Below are 17223 nucleotides of genomic sequence, written 5' to 3'. Positions count from 1 at the left end.
TTTATATGTCAACCTGATAGAAAAACCTAAAGTATTGTGCTACGTATTAGAAAATTTGGAATTGAAGACTTTAATGTGTAGACAAGCGTTGTAAACGCCTATCCATAATAGCAAATAAGTATCAGGCGAATAAATATGTATTTTGAAATAAAAAAATACTAGTAAAAACTAAAATTGGAAGCGTAGTTTTTATTACGTTTGTAACATTATTTTTACTTTATTTGTCATGTAGAATAGATAGATTGTAACTTATACTATAGAAAATGCATATTATCATGTGGTGTACTTTAATAAATAAATACATATGGCAAAATAAACCTCTATCATAATAAAAATCACGATTTCTCATGATATACATACTGACTATTCGACTGACGATACTATCCTCCTGTTAAGTTTTGGTATTTTATATTTCCGCAGTCGTCAAAATGAATCTTTGCGGTAAAACGAAAACTATTAAATCAAATACATACAAGGAAATTCCTTAATATATCTATCACCAGCCTAGATACCATTAGTAGGTACTAAGTAAATGATTACTTCGCTGTTTCTAGAGTTAGTTATCTCTGGTATAAGTTTGATAAACTATTTGATAATAAACTATTAACATAGTTACAACGTAGTATTCACAAACTATGGGTAAAGATTCAGTGACGAGATATAGCGCAAATTATGACTCTGATATGTCAAAATCGATGCCTTTTGACATGCGGAAGTGACAACTGACAAGCGCTAACTCTAAGCTTAGACTTAATCCCCCAAGACTTAAATAAATGTTTTAGGTAAACATCATCTTCATTGTAGAAATACGGGTTTTAGTATTAAAGTAGTTATTAAAATACTTAAATATAATTATTTTTCAAACATACACAATAGTGCAAAACAATAACATTAGTATCAAGACGTCACAATTGGTGTTAGTAAAACAATAACTGATACTATTCCATTTATTTATGCAAACCAGAGGTTTCGATATCAAAATACCAGGCGTTAAAACTACCAGTCGTAGATTACGAGCCGAATTGACGGCTTTAAAATTAATAAAATATATTTTTTTTAAATACTTTTAGGATTTTCTTGGATTAATATCAGTTATAACAAAAAAGGAAATAATAATCACCAATGAATTGTCAATATAAATCTCGTCTCCTTCGCCGCCTTTGCCTATATCCTGTCAAACCATAATTAATTATAATCTGTATGAAAGTAGGTCAGACTCATAAAATTGAGTAATATTTTATACAAATGCAATTTAATAAGGTTCTCAAGAGTGTTTCCTTCAAAAGTTCTCCTATAAAAGAATTTTCAAATCCCACAGGATATAAATTAATTTTGTATTACTGCTTATGGAGTCCGCTTTAGGGACCTTTTTATGTATTTAATATTTATATATGTGTGACTAATTATTTGTATGAATTTAATATACGAGTAGACTAACCCGTTATACATAATCGTCTCTTTCTGTCAAATTATGTTTTCGCTGTGATAAAAAGAGATGAGTACTGCGTTAAAAGCTATTACTCTGATATTTTTTATCAATAAGGAGTACTTATAAATTAAAGTAGTTTTCTATATTTGGCATGCTTAATAAGTATGTATGCAATATTATCTATGCAGGCCTATCAATAAATATCTATCCTATCTCTCTATCTAAAATCCTAAGATATTATTTTAAGAAAAGATAAAGCAATTACTATGAAAAAAAAACTTACCTCAAATGTGTTCACACACTGTACTTCGGCTTGTGAAGGCGATCCAAAAAGCTTCAGCTCTTGAAAGGCACCCTGTATTATTACCAATGTTAACACTTGGAACCAAACCGATCCCATTTTGGCTGACAAGATATCAAGACTGTACCGATACCTTCACGAATATTGTGTATTTAATATTTTTTTATAAATATAATAGTTATTAACGAGATATAAAAAAACAAGTTTAAGCTAACAGCATTACTCGTAAGGATAATGTAAGTAAAATAATGATAATGGCGGTTGCTATAACATCCGGTAAAGATGCTCACACGCACCCGTGTCAATCAACGCATGCGCTGTACAGCACTAAATTTCAAACAAACTCGTGCCATATCTTGACAACTTGTAAACAACCAGTTTATTGTGTTACCTGTGAACCCTGAAGTTGTAGCTAAATTAATGCCCATGAAAGATCATTTTACGCTGGACGTAAGATTGTATGCCTGATCGCTGTCATAAATCGGAATTGATAGCAATGTAATTTTGTAGCGTTTTAGTTTCATTTTGTACATTTTCAGTTTTTAATATTTTAATTTTAAACTATATCTGAAAGTCAGCTACTTATCATTTGTAGAATATCACTACGCTGTATATACATATGTCAGGGAATACTAGGATTATCAGGAAATGATATGTCGAACCATAATTTAATTTGATTTGTTTTGTTATAATTTAATTGTTTCATTGTTTGCATAACTTAACGAATAAACGTACGAATATTGTTACGACCAATCAGAGCAGAGCAATTGCCTCAAGTGGCGTACAGGGTAGGTAACAAACAGTTCTGATTGAGTATTCAGTGAAGCATTGTGGTGATGAGAAGATGGAGCAAGTTGGGTCTAGTAGATTGTGATTAAAAGTGAGATAGGTGCCCAGAACATCGGTGCTGCTCGTTATATTTAAAGCTCTTCTGTCTGAATCAATCTGAATTAAACATTATACGATAATTATTTGTGTCCTTACGGCCAAAATTAATATGCAATCTTAATCCTATTTTAGCTAGCTTAGATCGACAATTCAATCCATTTCTAAAGAATCCATTTCAATCCATAGATTGATTTACTAATTTAATTATTCAACCAATCGTTCAGAGAACGGATCAGAGATTAAAGATTTCCCTCTGTGAAAATGAATGTTTACACATGCCAATAACTTATCTATCCATTTTGTCAGTTGCTTCGATTGGCCAAATCAATCTCGGATTGCTATCTGTGAAATGCTTAAACTGCTGAAATAGTTGCTTGCACTATACCCACATGAGGCCCACTAAACCCGCTAATGGCGATGTCAATATGGATGATCTAACGATATTTCTCCGACAAAATATTAATTTTAGTTATTAATATATAATTGTCAACAAATTATTTCGTAGAACTAAATTTCCAGTGGTTGCCTGGAAGAGATCGCTCGAAAGCGATAAGGCCGCCAGTTGCCTTCCTTTACATTTAATTATGTAATTTTTTTATATTGTAATGCAATGAGGTGTAAATAAATAAATCAATCAACAAAAAAGGATTGCGTGGTTTTATGAAACCACGGTAAAAGTGAAACATTTTTTCACATTACAGACATTTAAATAAAAAAAATTGGAAGAATATTCTAAATATTAAGTTTCCATTATTTCAAAAAGTTTGAGACGATGTAATAAAAGTTTCACTTTAAAAATAAATGATCCAGTATTATACAAAACTCATAAAAAAAAAAATTACTACATAACGGTATATGGATATTTCAAATTCACCGAATCGCGGGTTCAGTTTAATAACGAAAAAATTTCGAACTAATCAACGTTGAACAAAAGGTGAACCTAGTCTAAAACAATTTTTCGATTTCAGATTTTTAATTAAAAAATACGTCGGACTACACCAGCCATTTCCATGACACCACTGAGTAAATAATATTTCGCGGTGTGTGTGGTTTTCGGTGGGACAAAACGTTTTAAGTTTTAACGAGTTGCCATATTGGATACATTGAAACATGATTGAATTTTGTAATTTAAAATTGTTCGCTATAGAGATAAAAGCCTCGAGTTTCCATTTTCCGCATATAAGTTTTTTTTTTTATATAGAACAGTGGGCAAACGGGCAGGCACCTGATGTTAAGTGATACCGCCGCCCATGGACACTCTCAATGCCAGAGGGCACGCGAGTGCGTTGCCGGCCTTTTATGAATTGGTACGCTCTTTTCTTGAAGGACCCTAAGTCGAATTGGTTCGGAAATACTTTAGTGGGCAGCTGGTTCCACGAAGTGGTGGTGCGCGGCAAAAACTGCCTTGAAAAGCGCAGTTGTGGAACGGCGGACGTCGAGGTGATTCGGGTGGAATTTCGTATTCTGTCTATGTCTTTTTCATATATTAACACTATACATCTAGTTAGTATTATCAAACTGTCATATAACAGCAAGACCAAGCGTAACTGACAGAATGCTCAGTGATGTTAAGATATACTGCTGTCCTTGAAAACAGCCAGAATGCTCGCGAGTGCGTTGCCTATATATTATAGAATTCAAAAGGTAAATGTAAATGGAGCTATATCACAGGGATCCTCTGTTACTATGGGAGTACCGCAGGGCTCCATACTTGGTCCCTTCTTATTCCTTGTCTATATAAATGACCTGCCATTTCTTGTAAAGGAGCTTCACGAGATAGTACTGTTTGCTGATGACACTTCGCTTTTATTTAAAGTGAAACGACAAAATCCATCACTTGATAACGTAAACAGTGCCATCTCCAGTGTAGTTCACTGGTTTAATACAAATAATCTTAAGTTAAACGAAAAGAAGACAAAATGTGTTAAATTCGTAACTACAAATGTAAAAAGTAGTCATTCTCAAATAATAATTAAAGACGAGGAAATAGACTTTGTTGATAATGCGGTGTTCTTGGGAATTACTTTAGATAGTAAACTCCAGTGGGGCCGACACATAGAAGGTCTTTCGAATAGGCTAAGTTCCGCAGCGTTCGCAGTTAAAAAGATACGCGATCTTACGGATGAGAACACAGCAAAGCTTGTTTATTTCAGCTATTTTCATAGTATAATGTCATATGGTGTTATTTTGTGGGGTAATGCAGCTGACATTAAATCGATATTTGTAGTGCAAAAGCGGGCTATAAGAGCGATCTGTGGGTTGTCCCCACGGGAGTCGGTCCGAAGCAAATTTAAGGAATTACATATTTTGACTCTGGCAAGTCAATACATTTATGAGAATATTTTGTATGTGCGGAAAAATATAGATATCTTTAAAAAGAATAGTAGCTTCCATAATTATAGTACTCGTAATAAAGACAAAATTAGCGCACCAACCAGAAGGCTGCATAAAACGAGTAATTCTTTCCAAGGCAATTGTATACGTTTTTTCAACAAAATCCCTAGTGAGATACAAGCGTTGTCAATAAATAAATTTAAATCGTACATTAAAGTAAAACTGCTTACTAAGGCTTATTATAATATAAATGAATATTTAAACGATCCTAGTGCTTGGATATGAGTTGCTCCAGTATATATTATAGGTAACACGACTGAATCTCTCGGCTGCATTTCCAGACTCTGGGGCGATCGTCAACATCCACGACTGTTTTAATGTAAAGTGGGAACAAACCGTGATCCATGTGGTATCCAATTATTTCAGTATTATTATTATTTTCTTATGTAGCCAAGTCCACATTTCAAGGATCGTCATGCTCGCTTAAATGTCATTGCTTGTGGCGGCGTCCATGCGTCGGGTTGTCTCTCTCCCTAAAATATGGCGAGGGGGCCGATGGCTGGCCATGCGTCATACTCGTGAACGGGTGCTGCTTGTGGTGACTGGTCGTACTTGAATTCGTGTATGCGGTGATGTTAATTATTTCGACTATGTGTTTGCGTGTTGTTCCCACGAGAATGTAAGTGCGTGCTCCTATTTCACCATGCCTCCTGCTGATAGGGGACAAGTCTTTGTTTTTATTTATGTTCTTATTATTAAAATGTCATGTGGAACATGGTGTAATGGTTGCAGCTCCTTACAACCTTTGTGTAAAAAAAAAAAAAAAACATGGCGATTAAAAAGAGTGGCGGAGAGTTTATTGCCAGTTCTTCTCTTCCGTTCTACGCCCTTGATTTGAGAACTGGCAGTAAATGTAAAATTAGAAGCATTAATATTTATATCTTTAATGACGAATCACAAGTGTACATTGTGTTACCTACGTGAATAAATGATTTTTGAATTTTGAATTTTTGAATTTTATAGTAAGTTTTCTATAAAACGAGTAATTCAATGTGAGCAGTGTCGGTAAAACTATGTAAAACTAAGGCACTAACGCATATTGCAATGTAAAGGAGCGATATTAGTGGGAAGAAGTATTAATTGTAAGGCATTTTATAAATAATCGAACAAAATTAACTGATGTATCGTATGTAAGCTGTTTAACAATCAGGTTGCCTTAACCTTTTATCAAAATTCTAAATTCGTGTACCCCCTAGATACCCCAGGCATTACCTCATACCATATGTCCCTCCTTTCTGAAGAACGCGTTTTGGTCAAAGCTTACCGATGTCCAGATTGAGCATTGATCAACGAGGTAGGTGTGGATATCCAGTTGCTCCACTCACACTTTAAAATCGATTTTCGTTTAGTTTTTGTAATTTTAATTGTTTTGTTTAGTATTTGAATTATCTCTTCGTGTACGTCTTGCTTGTCCCATTAAAAATTGTATATTGTGGTCCTTTTACTAATGAAAAGATTTTATCAATAAAATAATAAATAAAAAAAATAAACCTGGCCAATTTCACACACCTATAATTGTGGTATTCATTTTAATAAAATTAGGCCATCCTTCAATGAAGTCTTGAATTTCTTTGATTTATTCTCTTTGTTAGAAGATTGCGTTGGTTGCAACTACTGTTTAGCTCATAATTATTTCAGCTTGGGAACGTCCTAAAGAAAACAAATGCGGTATTCGTTACAATGTATTTCTTAATGAAAGGTTAGAAAGCATTCAACCTGAGAAATAACAAAGAAACGTAGCAAAATGGGAACAAATTATAAAGCTAAGTTAGGACTCGAAGATTAAGAGCTACCATCCATTCCGGGCCATTTCAGAAAACATACGAATGCCATTAATTTTATAGGTCACAAGATTTTCTTCCAGCGCACCATCACGTAACCAACAACCAGTGGAACAAGATCTCCCTCGTTATTCCCTTAGTAATTTTCCCTCGGCGTATTTAAAGTAACATTTTATATGAGGGGTCTATATAAACTGGATACGTTATAATAACGTTGTATAAGGCTGGTCAATCTCTGGAGAATAATCGTTTTCGCAAAAAGAGTGATTTTATTTGAGTTTGATTGTGGCTATATTTCTAGCCGGGTCATTAATTTATATTGGAGAAGGCTTTTGCTTTGATTGATACATGATATATGATATGAAATGCGCTCCTTAATAGGTACTACCTCTGAAACAAAACGTAATTCTGTTATCATAACCCCAAAACGATATAGGATCTCACAAAAAACAATGCAATTCATGTATATGTAAATCCTTGTAATATAATACAACAGAGCAGTGTTGGCCTAGTGTCTTCAGCGTGCGACTCTCATCCCTGAGGCCATAGGTTCGATCCCCGGCTGTGCACCAATGGACTTTCTTTCTATGTGCGCATTTAATATTCGCTCGAACGGTGAAGGAAAACATCGTGAGGAAACCGACATGTCTTAGACCCAAAAAGTTGACGGCGTGTGTCAGGCACTGGAGGCTGATCACCTACTTGCCTATTAGATTGAAAAATGATCATGAAATAGATTTAGTAATCTGAGACCTAAAGAGGTTGTAGCGCCACTGATTTTTAATATAATACATCAACAACTATTTAATATTTGGGAGCACATAACGATAACAGTAATAAATGAACACGTATTCAGAACGAGACCAAGCTTTTCCTCAAATAAAGTATTAATTAGTTTTTAGTTCTTTTTTATATAAGAACAATGGCTGTAGTCGTTGAGGTAAGGCTTCAAGCTAAACACCGTACTTACTTTATTACAACCTGAAATTATACAAACATTGTAATAAATTACTTACAGATTCAACTGTCCGAGGTGCAGATTTCCATTGGCTATACATCTCAGCTTTACCCACTTTATGCTCAACACTATCGAAAAGTTTCATCGTAGATGCTACAGCCAGTCCGATCCCTAACAGCACTAACACTAGTAATGTACACATACACATCTTAGTTTTAGTTGATATCACCATTGCCATGATGCACTATTTTATAACTGTTTATTAGGTTTTGAAATACATATTTGTCTATGGTACAAAGTAGCTTGCTACGCTTGGAAACGTTTTGTGTCTATATTGAATATGCTCTAATGAAAGAACTATATTTTTAATACACATTTCAAATTTTACGCGAGCCTTATAAGAAACGGGGGCTCTATGCCCTTGTGCATTACTCTCCGAATGGTAATGTCATATTTGAACCACTTATAACGAGGATTCAATCGTTAGGGCTACACTGTAAAATCGATAATTTTTATACAGTACTAATCCAGCCTCAGAACTTGACATTATTAAATATTTTTGGATATACGACTAATATTACCTTTATTTTTAAGCAAAAGAATGCGCCTTATAAGAGTTAATAGCAATCATGTCTTAAGTATGGTTGCCATAATATCATCATTGAAAAGATACTAAGAAAATATAATTTTACATGATAAAAGTTATCAGAAGCTCGATAAAATAAGAGGTTATGCTATTAGTCATTGTTTATTTTTATTTATAAATAAATAACAATTGAAAATAATATTTATACTTTTTAATTTTGACACCAAATTCATATAACCAAGCACTGTGTCATATAACTGTCAAATATTATTCTTCGTACAAAACTATATAAAAAGGGTTTGTGATTCTGTCTTTTCTTCAGTAACTTCGTAAAGTTTCAGTAACGTTATTTCCTTTTGAAAACTACCCTCAGCATTGTTTGAAATGGCGCTATTTTGAGATCGATCTAAGGTACTAGAAACTGAAATGAATTGAAAAACTATTCTTGTTCCGGATAGTCCATATCATTAGGAAGGTGAAACCGCAGGGTAATGCTAGTTTTGGTATAAACACAAAAGTTTAAGATGACTCTTGTATAAAAAAAAACACTTTGTAACTACCCTCCGCTTATTTTTTTTAGGTATATAATATGAGTAGGTTTTATTATGAACGCGTATATTCAATGAATACTCCATAAATAAAGAGAACACACAAATGTTATTTATAAACAGTTGAGAGATCGAATCTGGTTTATTTAATTTAGAATTGTGGCAAGTGTTGAAAGTATTAGGATAACGCTGAATATTTGAAGCCGATAAATCGTAGCAAAGCGTAAAATAATAAATCTATATAGTAATAAATAAAATTAACTTAATTGTTATTAGTATTCCTACAGATGATGTATAAGCTTAGGTTCGTCGCAACACGCGTTTGAAAATATTAACATGCTTTCGTGCCTAGATTTGTAGCATACCGTTCTAGGATGTTATTTTAAAATAATTTTAATAGGACATTATAACAGCTATTTTATTTGTAACACTTTGTGTAACACGAAAATAATTTATTAGGAAAACTTGAAAGTGAAAATTAAATAATCAATATCATCAATTGTAGCACTTGTGCATAAAATTCAAAATAAATCGAAAAAAAACAGTGTAAAGTTGACATGTCTTGTTGATATGTTGTCACTTGACACCTGACGCGCTAAAGAGGTTTACTATTTGTAATTTATTAGATAATAGTAAAATAATAAAGACTCATACATAAATATAAGTTTCTTGCCAGTTCTTCTTACCCGCTCTACGCCCTTGACTTGCGAACTGGTAGTGAAGGTTAATATACAATTAATTTAACTTTTTTCTGACAATTCATAAGTGTACTTGTTTACCTACATGAATAAAGATATTTTGAGTTTGAGTTAAAAAAGATGTTGCTTGATTATTTATACAATTTTGTAAAAATGATTGATTGCGTTCCAATTGAGAATTTCTTGAGCCATAGAGAATAGTGCACATGTTCTTCAGGACATAAGAAGGCACCTGATCGGCAGTACTGGGCGCCCAAACGTATAAGTATCGCGATCCAGCGAGACAATGCCGCAAGTAATACTTTGTCTAAGAGAAGATGTTATTACATTTATTTTATTCAGAAAATAAATATTTGTATAATAAAAAAACAACAAAATATTAATTATTAGTTCGAATTTTAAAAGTCATAATTATTGCGCGGGATATTCACAGACACAAACCACAGATTAACACTGAATCCAGTCCACAGAGATAAAACTGTTTATTATTTTAATTTACGCGTATTATTTTCGGCAGAGCGCTCTGCCCGCTAAGACAGTACTGTAGCATCAGCTGGTAGCAAGTCGATATCCCCAGCGAGTTGGCGACGTCTAGTCTGTGATGCTGACCCAGATCGAAAGCCTCAAGGAATGGCAGATTGTTTTTCTTTTTTATGTGGTATTAACATGTGCGATGGATTTCTATGGATTAAAGTAGATTTTTCTGAAATAAGAAATTCCGCGAGTATTTCTTTCGCGATTTTTTAAAATGTTTATCCTAATTAGAAGATAATATAAGAAAAATTACGTAATTAATGAATTAGATTTTATAAAATATTAAGCGAATTATTAATATTATTTAACCTTTTGTTTGACTCTAATTTTTTCGAGTATCAATAATTTATGAGTATTTAATTTAACACAATTCATTCCCAACACAAAAATGATTTCCAAAATTGTTCTAAGATGCTTTCCAATTTACTGCCAAACAATGTGAGACTAATTAATATTATCATAAATAGTCAAAATTTGTCATGTAATCAAATAAATGATGAAATATACCAAACGGTCAATTCAAGAATAGCTATAGAAACGTATATGCTACTACAATATAACTTTGTCTAATAACCACTAGATAACAAATAATTCGGGTTTGCTCAAAATTATCTCACCATTAGAGTGCCTCGTATCAGTTTTAGTGTCTTATCTAAGTGCTTTCCTATTCTTAGCTACACTAAAAGTATCGGCTTTCTGAATGTTTTTACGGAGCTTTTAAAACAAATAATGTTTTCTTACATATAAACAAAATATTTCTTAAATATTTGTAGTTTTATTACAGTCTATGTACCTACAACGAACTCCCTGATATACTTAACGGACATAGTAATAATAATAAAAAATTAGAAATAGAAATTTAAAGCAGATTTAAAAAGTTTGTTCCCTGTGGCAGTGTACATTTAGTGCCGGCAGCATTTCCTCGCTGTATTGCGATACTTATTCGTTGAGCGAGGAAAGCACCAGCTTTGGGCTCACCGATACTATTTACCAGGCGCCAACTTAAATCTTTAATTAGCGCCTGTGCACTTGTACCCCACGGCCCAGTCTCAACTCCAAAGGGAACAAAATCAAACACAATACGCATAACTGCAGATGTCAAATGTAAGTTTGTATAGATTTACATGATCACTAAAAGGCTGGAGGATGGAAATTTCGCTAATAGTGTTTATTTTTTTAACTGCTTGCTATACTAGAAAATCTTGGCGTGTCCCCAACACGCCAAGATTTTCTACACAGATGGGCCATAGACACGGACTCCAGGTGAGTTACGTCATCCTCCTAAATCCAAAAATCCAACACATTTTTTATGTACTGAAGTCAGACCTAGCGCTTTATCTCGTAAAAAATCTTAATTTGAAGTACTAAGAACTGTAATTATTTATTACGTTGAGATTTAACACTCAATAATACAATAAAAAATCTTCAAAACTGACGTTTCAAGTGTAAAATCTGCGTCAAAATGCGTCAGGATAATTGGTGAATTTTTGGCAAAGTCACAAGAGGGTTTCTCGAGTCTCAACGGCCGTGTTTAAGTCAATATAATGGCGTCGCCCAGTCTCCCGACCTCGTTATCTGAAGGACCACAGTGGGCTAGTTATCGTTAAATATTTACTTCACTGCTCTATCCAAGACTTAATTACAAGTAAAGATAACTGACTAGCTAGTCCCTTTAATAGCCAGTCACTTTGTTGAATATAGTTGGTCTAGTTACTTTTATAATCAAATTAACTACAAATTCTAATTCAAATTCAAAATCATTTATTCATCTAGATAACACAATGTACACTTATGAACGTCAATAAAACTACATATTTAATGCTTCTAATTTTAAATTTACTGCCAGTTCTCAGATCAAGCGCGTAGAACGGAAGAGAAGAACTGGCAATAAACTCTCCGCCACTCTTTTTAATCGCATAATTACTGGCTATAAGGCATTAGAAGTATTAAATCATAGTCATAGTCGCCTAGAGAGGAAGATGCGCTCAGTTATCGTTCCACCATCGTCACATGGTGTATCGCTCACTGGTTTGCGCACACTGAATCATTTGTATAATACTAAATTAAATTACTTTATTAGTACTACAGGCCGAAAGTTAAAACAAAAGTTTGTTCTGTGCACTCATGTTTTTAGAATCAAAGCTTCATGTTTATGACCAGTGCCAAAGAAAGTAGGTAAGGGGAGAATATTTTTGGTAAATATATAATCCTAGAGTTAGCCAATTAAGAGTTGCCAATAAATGATAACAAATAACGTTTTGAGAAAGCTGGGAAGGCTTGGGATTTAAGATTGGATAATTATTTTTTACATTGAGACTCCAAAACAAAAAGCCAAATGACGTAATCTAAGGACTTAATTTTTTTATACAATAGGACATACGAGCCTATGGAACGTCCAAAAAGGGCATCGCAGCCCATAGACATTAATTTTAGTGGGTGCGTTGCCGGCCTTTAAGGGAGGAGTATACTCTTTCTTTAAGCAATTGGAGGGAAGACTCCCACCGGGAGTCTATTCTATTTTGATATACTTAAGATTACTTAAAATGTCATGTGGAACATGGTGTAATGGTTGCAGCTCCTTACAAACGTTGTGTAAAAAAAAAACATGGCGATTAAAAAGAGTGGCGGAGAGTTTATTGCCAGTTCTTCTCTTCCGTTCTACACCCTTGATTTGAGAACTGGCACTAAATGTAAAATTAGAAGCATTAATATGTATTTCTTTACTGACAAGTCATAAGATAATCATATATGAAAATTATTTTTTTAATTATTTTTGAATTTGGAATTTTGAATTTATAGTTTTCGTAACATTCGTAACAAATCAAATTTAGAATTAAATTGTGTAAACTTTATACTAAAATTGGTATCTCTTGCAACTTACCTAGTTATCATTTTTTTATCTCTATCAAAACCAGTTATGTATAATGGAATTTTGCCCCTTAAACTATTTTGGTACCTCGAAACATCAAACACAAATCATAGTTGTCTATTAACCCTTCAAAGAAAATATTCGAAGGTTTTACCTTAAATGCCTTACCAAAGCCCACATTCCTCTGTTATACATTCCACATAAATTATGTCCCTGTAACGTGGGATGAGTTCAAAGGATTCACAAGGATTGTGCACAAAAAGCTATAAGTATACCCTCAATTAGCTAGTTCTACAAATTTAGTATATTCTAACAGTATATTAAATGTAAAATATTTCTATGAAATTTGCTTTATAAAGGCTATTTTAAGATATTAATATGTTTGGAAGTACCTACTGAAATACTAAAAGTAAAAAGTAATGTGAATGTGTCAGTCATACAAAATATTTTATATGTAAATCACATATATCTCTCTATCTAATGTTAATATTTATATTTTTTTTATTTAACAGAGGGCAAACGGGCGGGACCCCACCTGTAAAGTGACACCGATGGACACTCACATTAGAAGGCTCGCAAGTGCGTTGCCGGTCTTTTAAGAATAGGTACGCTCTTTTCTTGAAGAAAATTCTATAAACTATTACGTTTAATTAGTAGTCAATAAATCTGAGTGGCCACAATTTTAACTTTGTTGGCAACATTGTGAGTATTATCTGTATTGCTAAATTAATTACGCGGAAAATAGCAAATTTAAAGTGATTATCACGTTAAGTATTAGTATCTTAGCTGACCCCAAGCTGCTACTTCATCACGCACACGCGGCATCACCCCACTAAGTTGGTATCACATTGACAGCTGTCATTTTATCGATAGTGTTGGCACTACAAAAAATTAACGTGCTGGCTATACAACCGGCGGATCTAGACTGAGTTTCACCTCGCTAAGAATTTGAATATTTACGATAAAAAGCGTAAAAATAACTTACATCTAGAAGAATAGTGGCGGTTAAAAATGTCCAGTACTCTTCTCTAATCAACGAATTGACGGCAATAAAGGTAATGGACTTTACTTGTTGCCAGTTAAAATTTAGATATAGAATAAGCATAGAGTTTAACCTTTTAAAACCTTAATTTAAACCTTACAGTTAATTTAAAGCTTGTTAAATAGTTTGTATAAATTTGTTAATAATTCTATTACGATATATTAATTACGTTGATCATTTTATGTATACCAATATATACAATTTAAACAAGTATACATTCATTTGAATCTTCATTACTTTTTGCTTTTTGATAAAAATATATAGGTCTCAGATTTCGGTATATGTATCGTGATTATTAATAAGGCAAGTAGGTGATCAAACTTCTGTGACACACACCTCCTTTTTGGGTCTAAGACATGTCGGTTTCCTCACGATATTTTCCTTCACAGTACGACCAAGTGTTAAATGCCCACATAGAAAGTACATAAGTGCACAGCCTGGGATCGAAACTACGACCCCAAGGATGAGAGTCGCTCGTTGAAAGCACTACGCCAACAATCCTCTATAACCAGTAATAAAAACATTCCCACAAAATGGGGTAAAAATAATCCAAACATCACGTTTATGGATTTTAACACGTTCAACCCCTTTGAACACACGGAGCAATCAAAACAAACAATAGTCACTTATCTAGTCGGTTATATTAACAGCGTTACATCTGTTATAATAAATTCATTTACAAACATAAATAGGAATGAAAAAGTTCATGTTTTCGCCTTTGCACTATTGAGACTTGGGTAGGACAAATTAAGCGGAAGAAATATTAATAAGTATGAATGATAATTAATTAGGTAATGAATATGTAAACAATGCTGAGAAACACCGATTTGCCAGCAGATTCCGAAGAGATTCCGGCTTTTCCAAGCAAACCTGGCGTCGTACAGTTACAGATGAGGCAAAGAAAGCCGGAAAGACTTCGAGCGAGGTGAAATACGAGCCTATAGACCGAACGCAATGGAGACTCACCGTAGACGCCCTCTGCCCCATCTAGATTATTCGGTACTACAATTCGTTCATAACAGTCAGTGTTATACTTGCTAAATCAGCTTTAAAATAAGCAAAGGGTTCGCGTCACGCATTGCGTGCTAATGAAAACAAAAGAAGGTTTTTTTACATTTAGGATACTCAAAATTTTGTATATTTTGTTTGTACATAGAGCGTTGTAAAGACTCTAACTCATCCCCGATTTAAATAGATATTATTGTACGCGTTAGCCAGCAACACGATAATGGAAACTCAGTGTACTGGTTACGAATCAAAGGCTTTCTGAGAAAGTCAATAAGCTATGAAATGTTATGCTAACTAACATTGGAATTCTGGTTTGAGCAGAACTAAAATCGATTTCTGCTTTTATTAAACTAGTCTGAGTGAAGCACGTTGCATATTTGCTCCTTAAACTTAGGTATATTAATAAAATTAACCTGATAATTATAAGAAACGACTTAATTTAATAATATATTGTAAAAAGTTATATTATTAAATTTACTGCGATTAAATTTTATTTCTTATACATTTATTGAGTATTAAAAAAAATATTTTTTTAAATCTTAATCAAATTCGATGTGATAATGAACCTATGTTAATTATAACGCATTGAGTTACAGAGGGAAAAAAATTGGATTTGCATTCTCTAGTTGTCTCATGAATCATGTAATGATAGTCATAAAATCTGATAAATCCAAGAGGCTGATTGCAGATGAATGACAAAAAAATATATAACGCAGTGTCATATTATCGATTATAAAATGCTGTTTACTATAAGTTCCATATCTTATCAAAGCTTTCGTACGGTTTGTAAAATCATACCACTTCTAATTTGGTGTCTGAGTTGCGTCGAGAGATTTCAAATGATATCTCGTTCAATCCCTAGCGAATGCATACTTCGCGATACACGTTATCCTGAATCTCAAGTGAATTCACTCGAATCGATGGCTTACTTGGAGGAGCTTTTTCTTCGTAGTAAAAATTTTCAAAACTTTAATTTCTTTCAATATTGCTCAAAAAGCTATAATGATAAACATTATGGTGCTTAAAAGCCCAAAAATATAGTGTAAGTCAAGTCAAGTCACCTTTGAACGTCAAATAAAATATAAAGAAGATTCTAGTTGCCCCTTCCAAAAGGTAGTTTCGTGTGGAGAAGAATGGGCAAGAAACTCCACACTTACTCTTTTAAAATAGGTTTACAATATTTTGTTTACATTAGTTAAATAATTATATGTGGAGACAATGTACTCTTAGAATAAAACTACTATACTAAAAAAAATAATAACATTTTGTAGTATTAAAAAATATAACAAAAATGTAAATCGTAATAAAAGTTTTATTTACTACTTCGCTTCTTCCCATATATACTTTTTGCTAAAAAACTACGAGTTTCCCAACGAATTTCCTCGTGAGTATTTGAAATTTCGAATTACGAAATATTGCGTTGCCATGCCGAGTACAGCAAAATGATTTTTAACCTAAAAGCGTGACGACTGTTAAACGAAGTCATATTATATATTTTCAATAATTGGAGATTTGAAAGAGCAGATCAGCAAACATTTTGCTTGGGAAGGCATTTTTTTATGGCTATATAATAATTTCCGATTTCCTAATCCAAATTATGGAATTTCATACTGAGGTGTTATTAGGTCTCTCAACATTGGTTTTGACGCTCTTGATTCTTAAGTAATTTATTGTATCAACAGTTTTAACCATGTCACTAGAATACAATATTCCTTATTAAAACTTAATTAGTGTACTATTTTAATTAAAGCACCTGTCTGATGTCACAGCTAATATAATAAAGCTTTGATGCAGATTTATAAGGGGATATTTTTGATGTGAAACATCTATAGCCGCACTTAAACCGATTTCTGGCGTGGCGACACGTCGCCACGCTATATGATAGTATATATATACAGTCTATATGCAGTATTGTGTACGGTGTGTGTATTTCGAAGTCACCGATTAAACGAATTAAATATATATGGAAAAAAAATCATAATATTTTATTTTATCATTATGACATATTTAGTTCCTATCACAATCTGTTCTTTTCTGCATATTACTTTTACAAAATAATGTCGATGTTTCACATCTGCCAGGCGTACCGTGACGGCTCACATTTTTTTTGTTATTATAAATGTCAAGGGATGTTCTCCACGCAAGTTTCTAAACTAAAACAGCTTATTCAATTGCCGCGGTAGTTAT

The 17223-nt window shown here is 33.2% G+C and overlaps 1 protein-coding gene across 9 annotated transcripts in view; it reads right to left on the bottom strand.

Moving 5' to 3' along the window:
* Positions 1–17223, bottom strand: part of LOC125049060 (collagen alpha-1(XVIII) chain-like) — a 153628-nt gene that overhangs the window by 26282 nt on the left and 110123 nt on the right. For 6 of the 9 annotated variants that reach the window (XM_047648134.1, XM_047648140.1, XM_047648135.1 and 3 more), the window contains 2 exons: positions 1713–1784; positions 1121–1171 (listed from right to left, as the gene is read on the bottom strand). In XM_047648134.1, the coding sequence (XP_047504090.1) occupies positions 1121–1171; positions 1713–1784 (123 nt within the window). Of the gene's footprint in view, positions 1–1120; positions 1172–1712; positions 1845–17223 lie in introns of those variants that run through there. The other 3 variants (XM_047648141.1, XM_047648143.1, XM_047648139.1) reach the window with 2 other exon arrangements.

The sequence above is a fragment of the Pieris napi genome, chromosome 4, assembly GCF_905475465.1.
Source record: "Pieris napi chromosome 4, ilPieNapi1.2, whole genome shotgun sequence".
NCBI classification, from domain to species: domain Eukaryota; kingdom Metazoa; phylum Arthropoda; class Insecta; order Lepidoptera; family Pieridae; genus Pieris; species Pieris napi.
The sequence above is the reverse complement of the archived record's forward strand: the minus strand, read 5'-3'. Positions and strand labels throughout refer to the sequence as shown.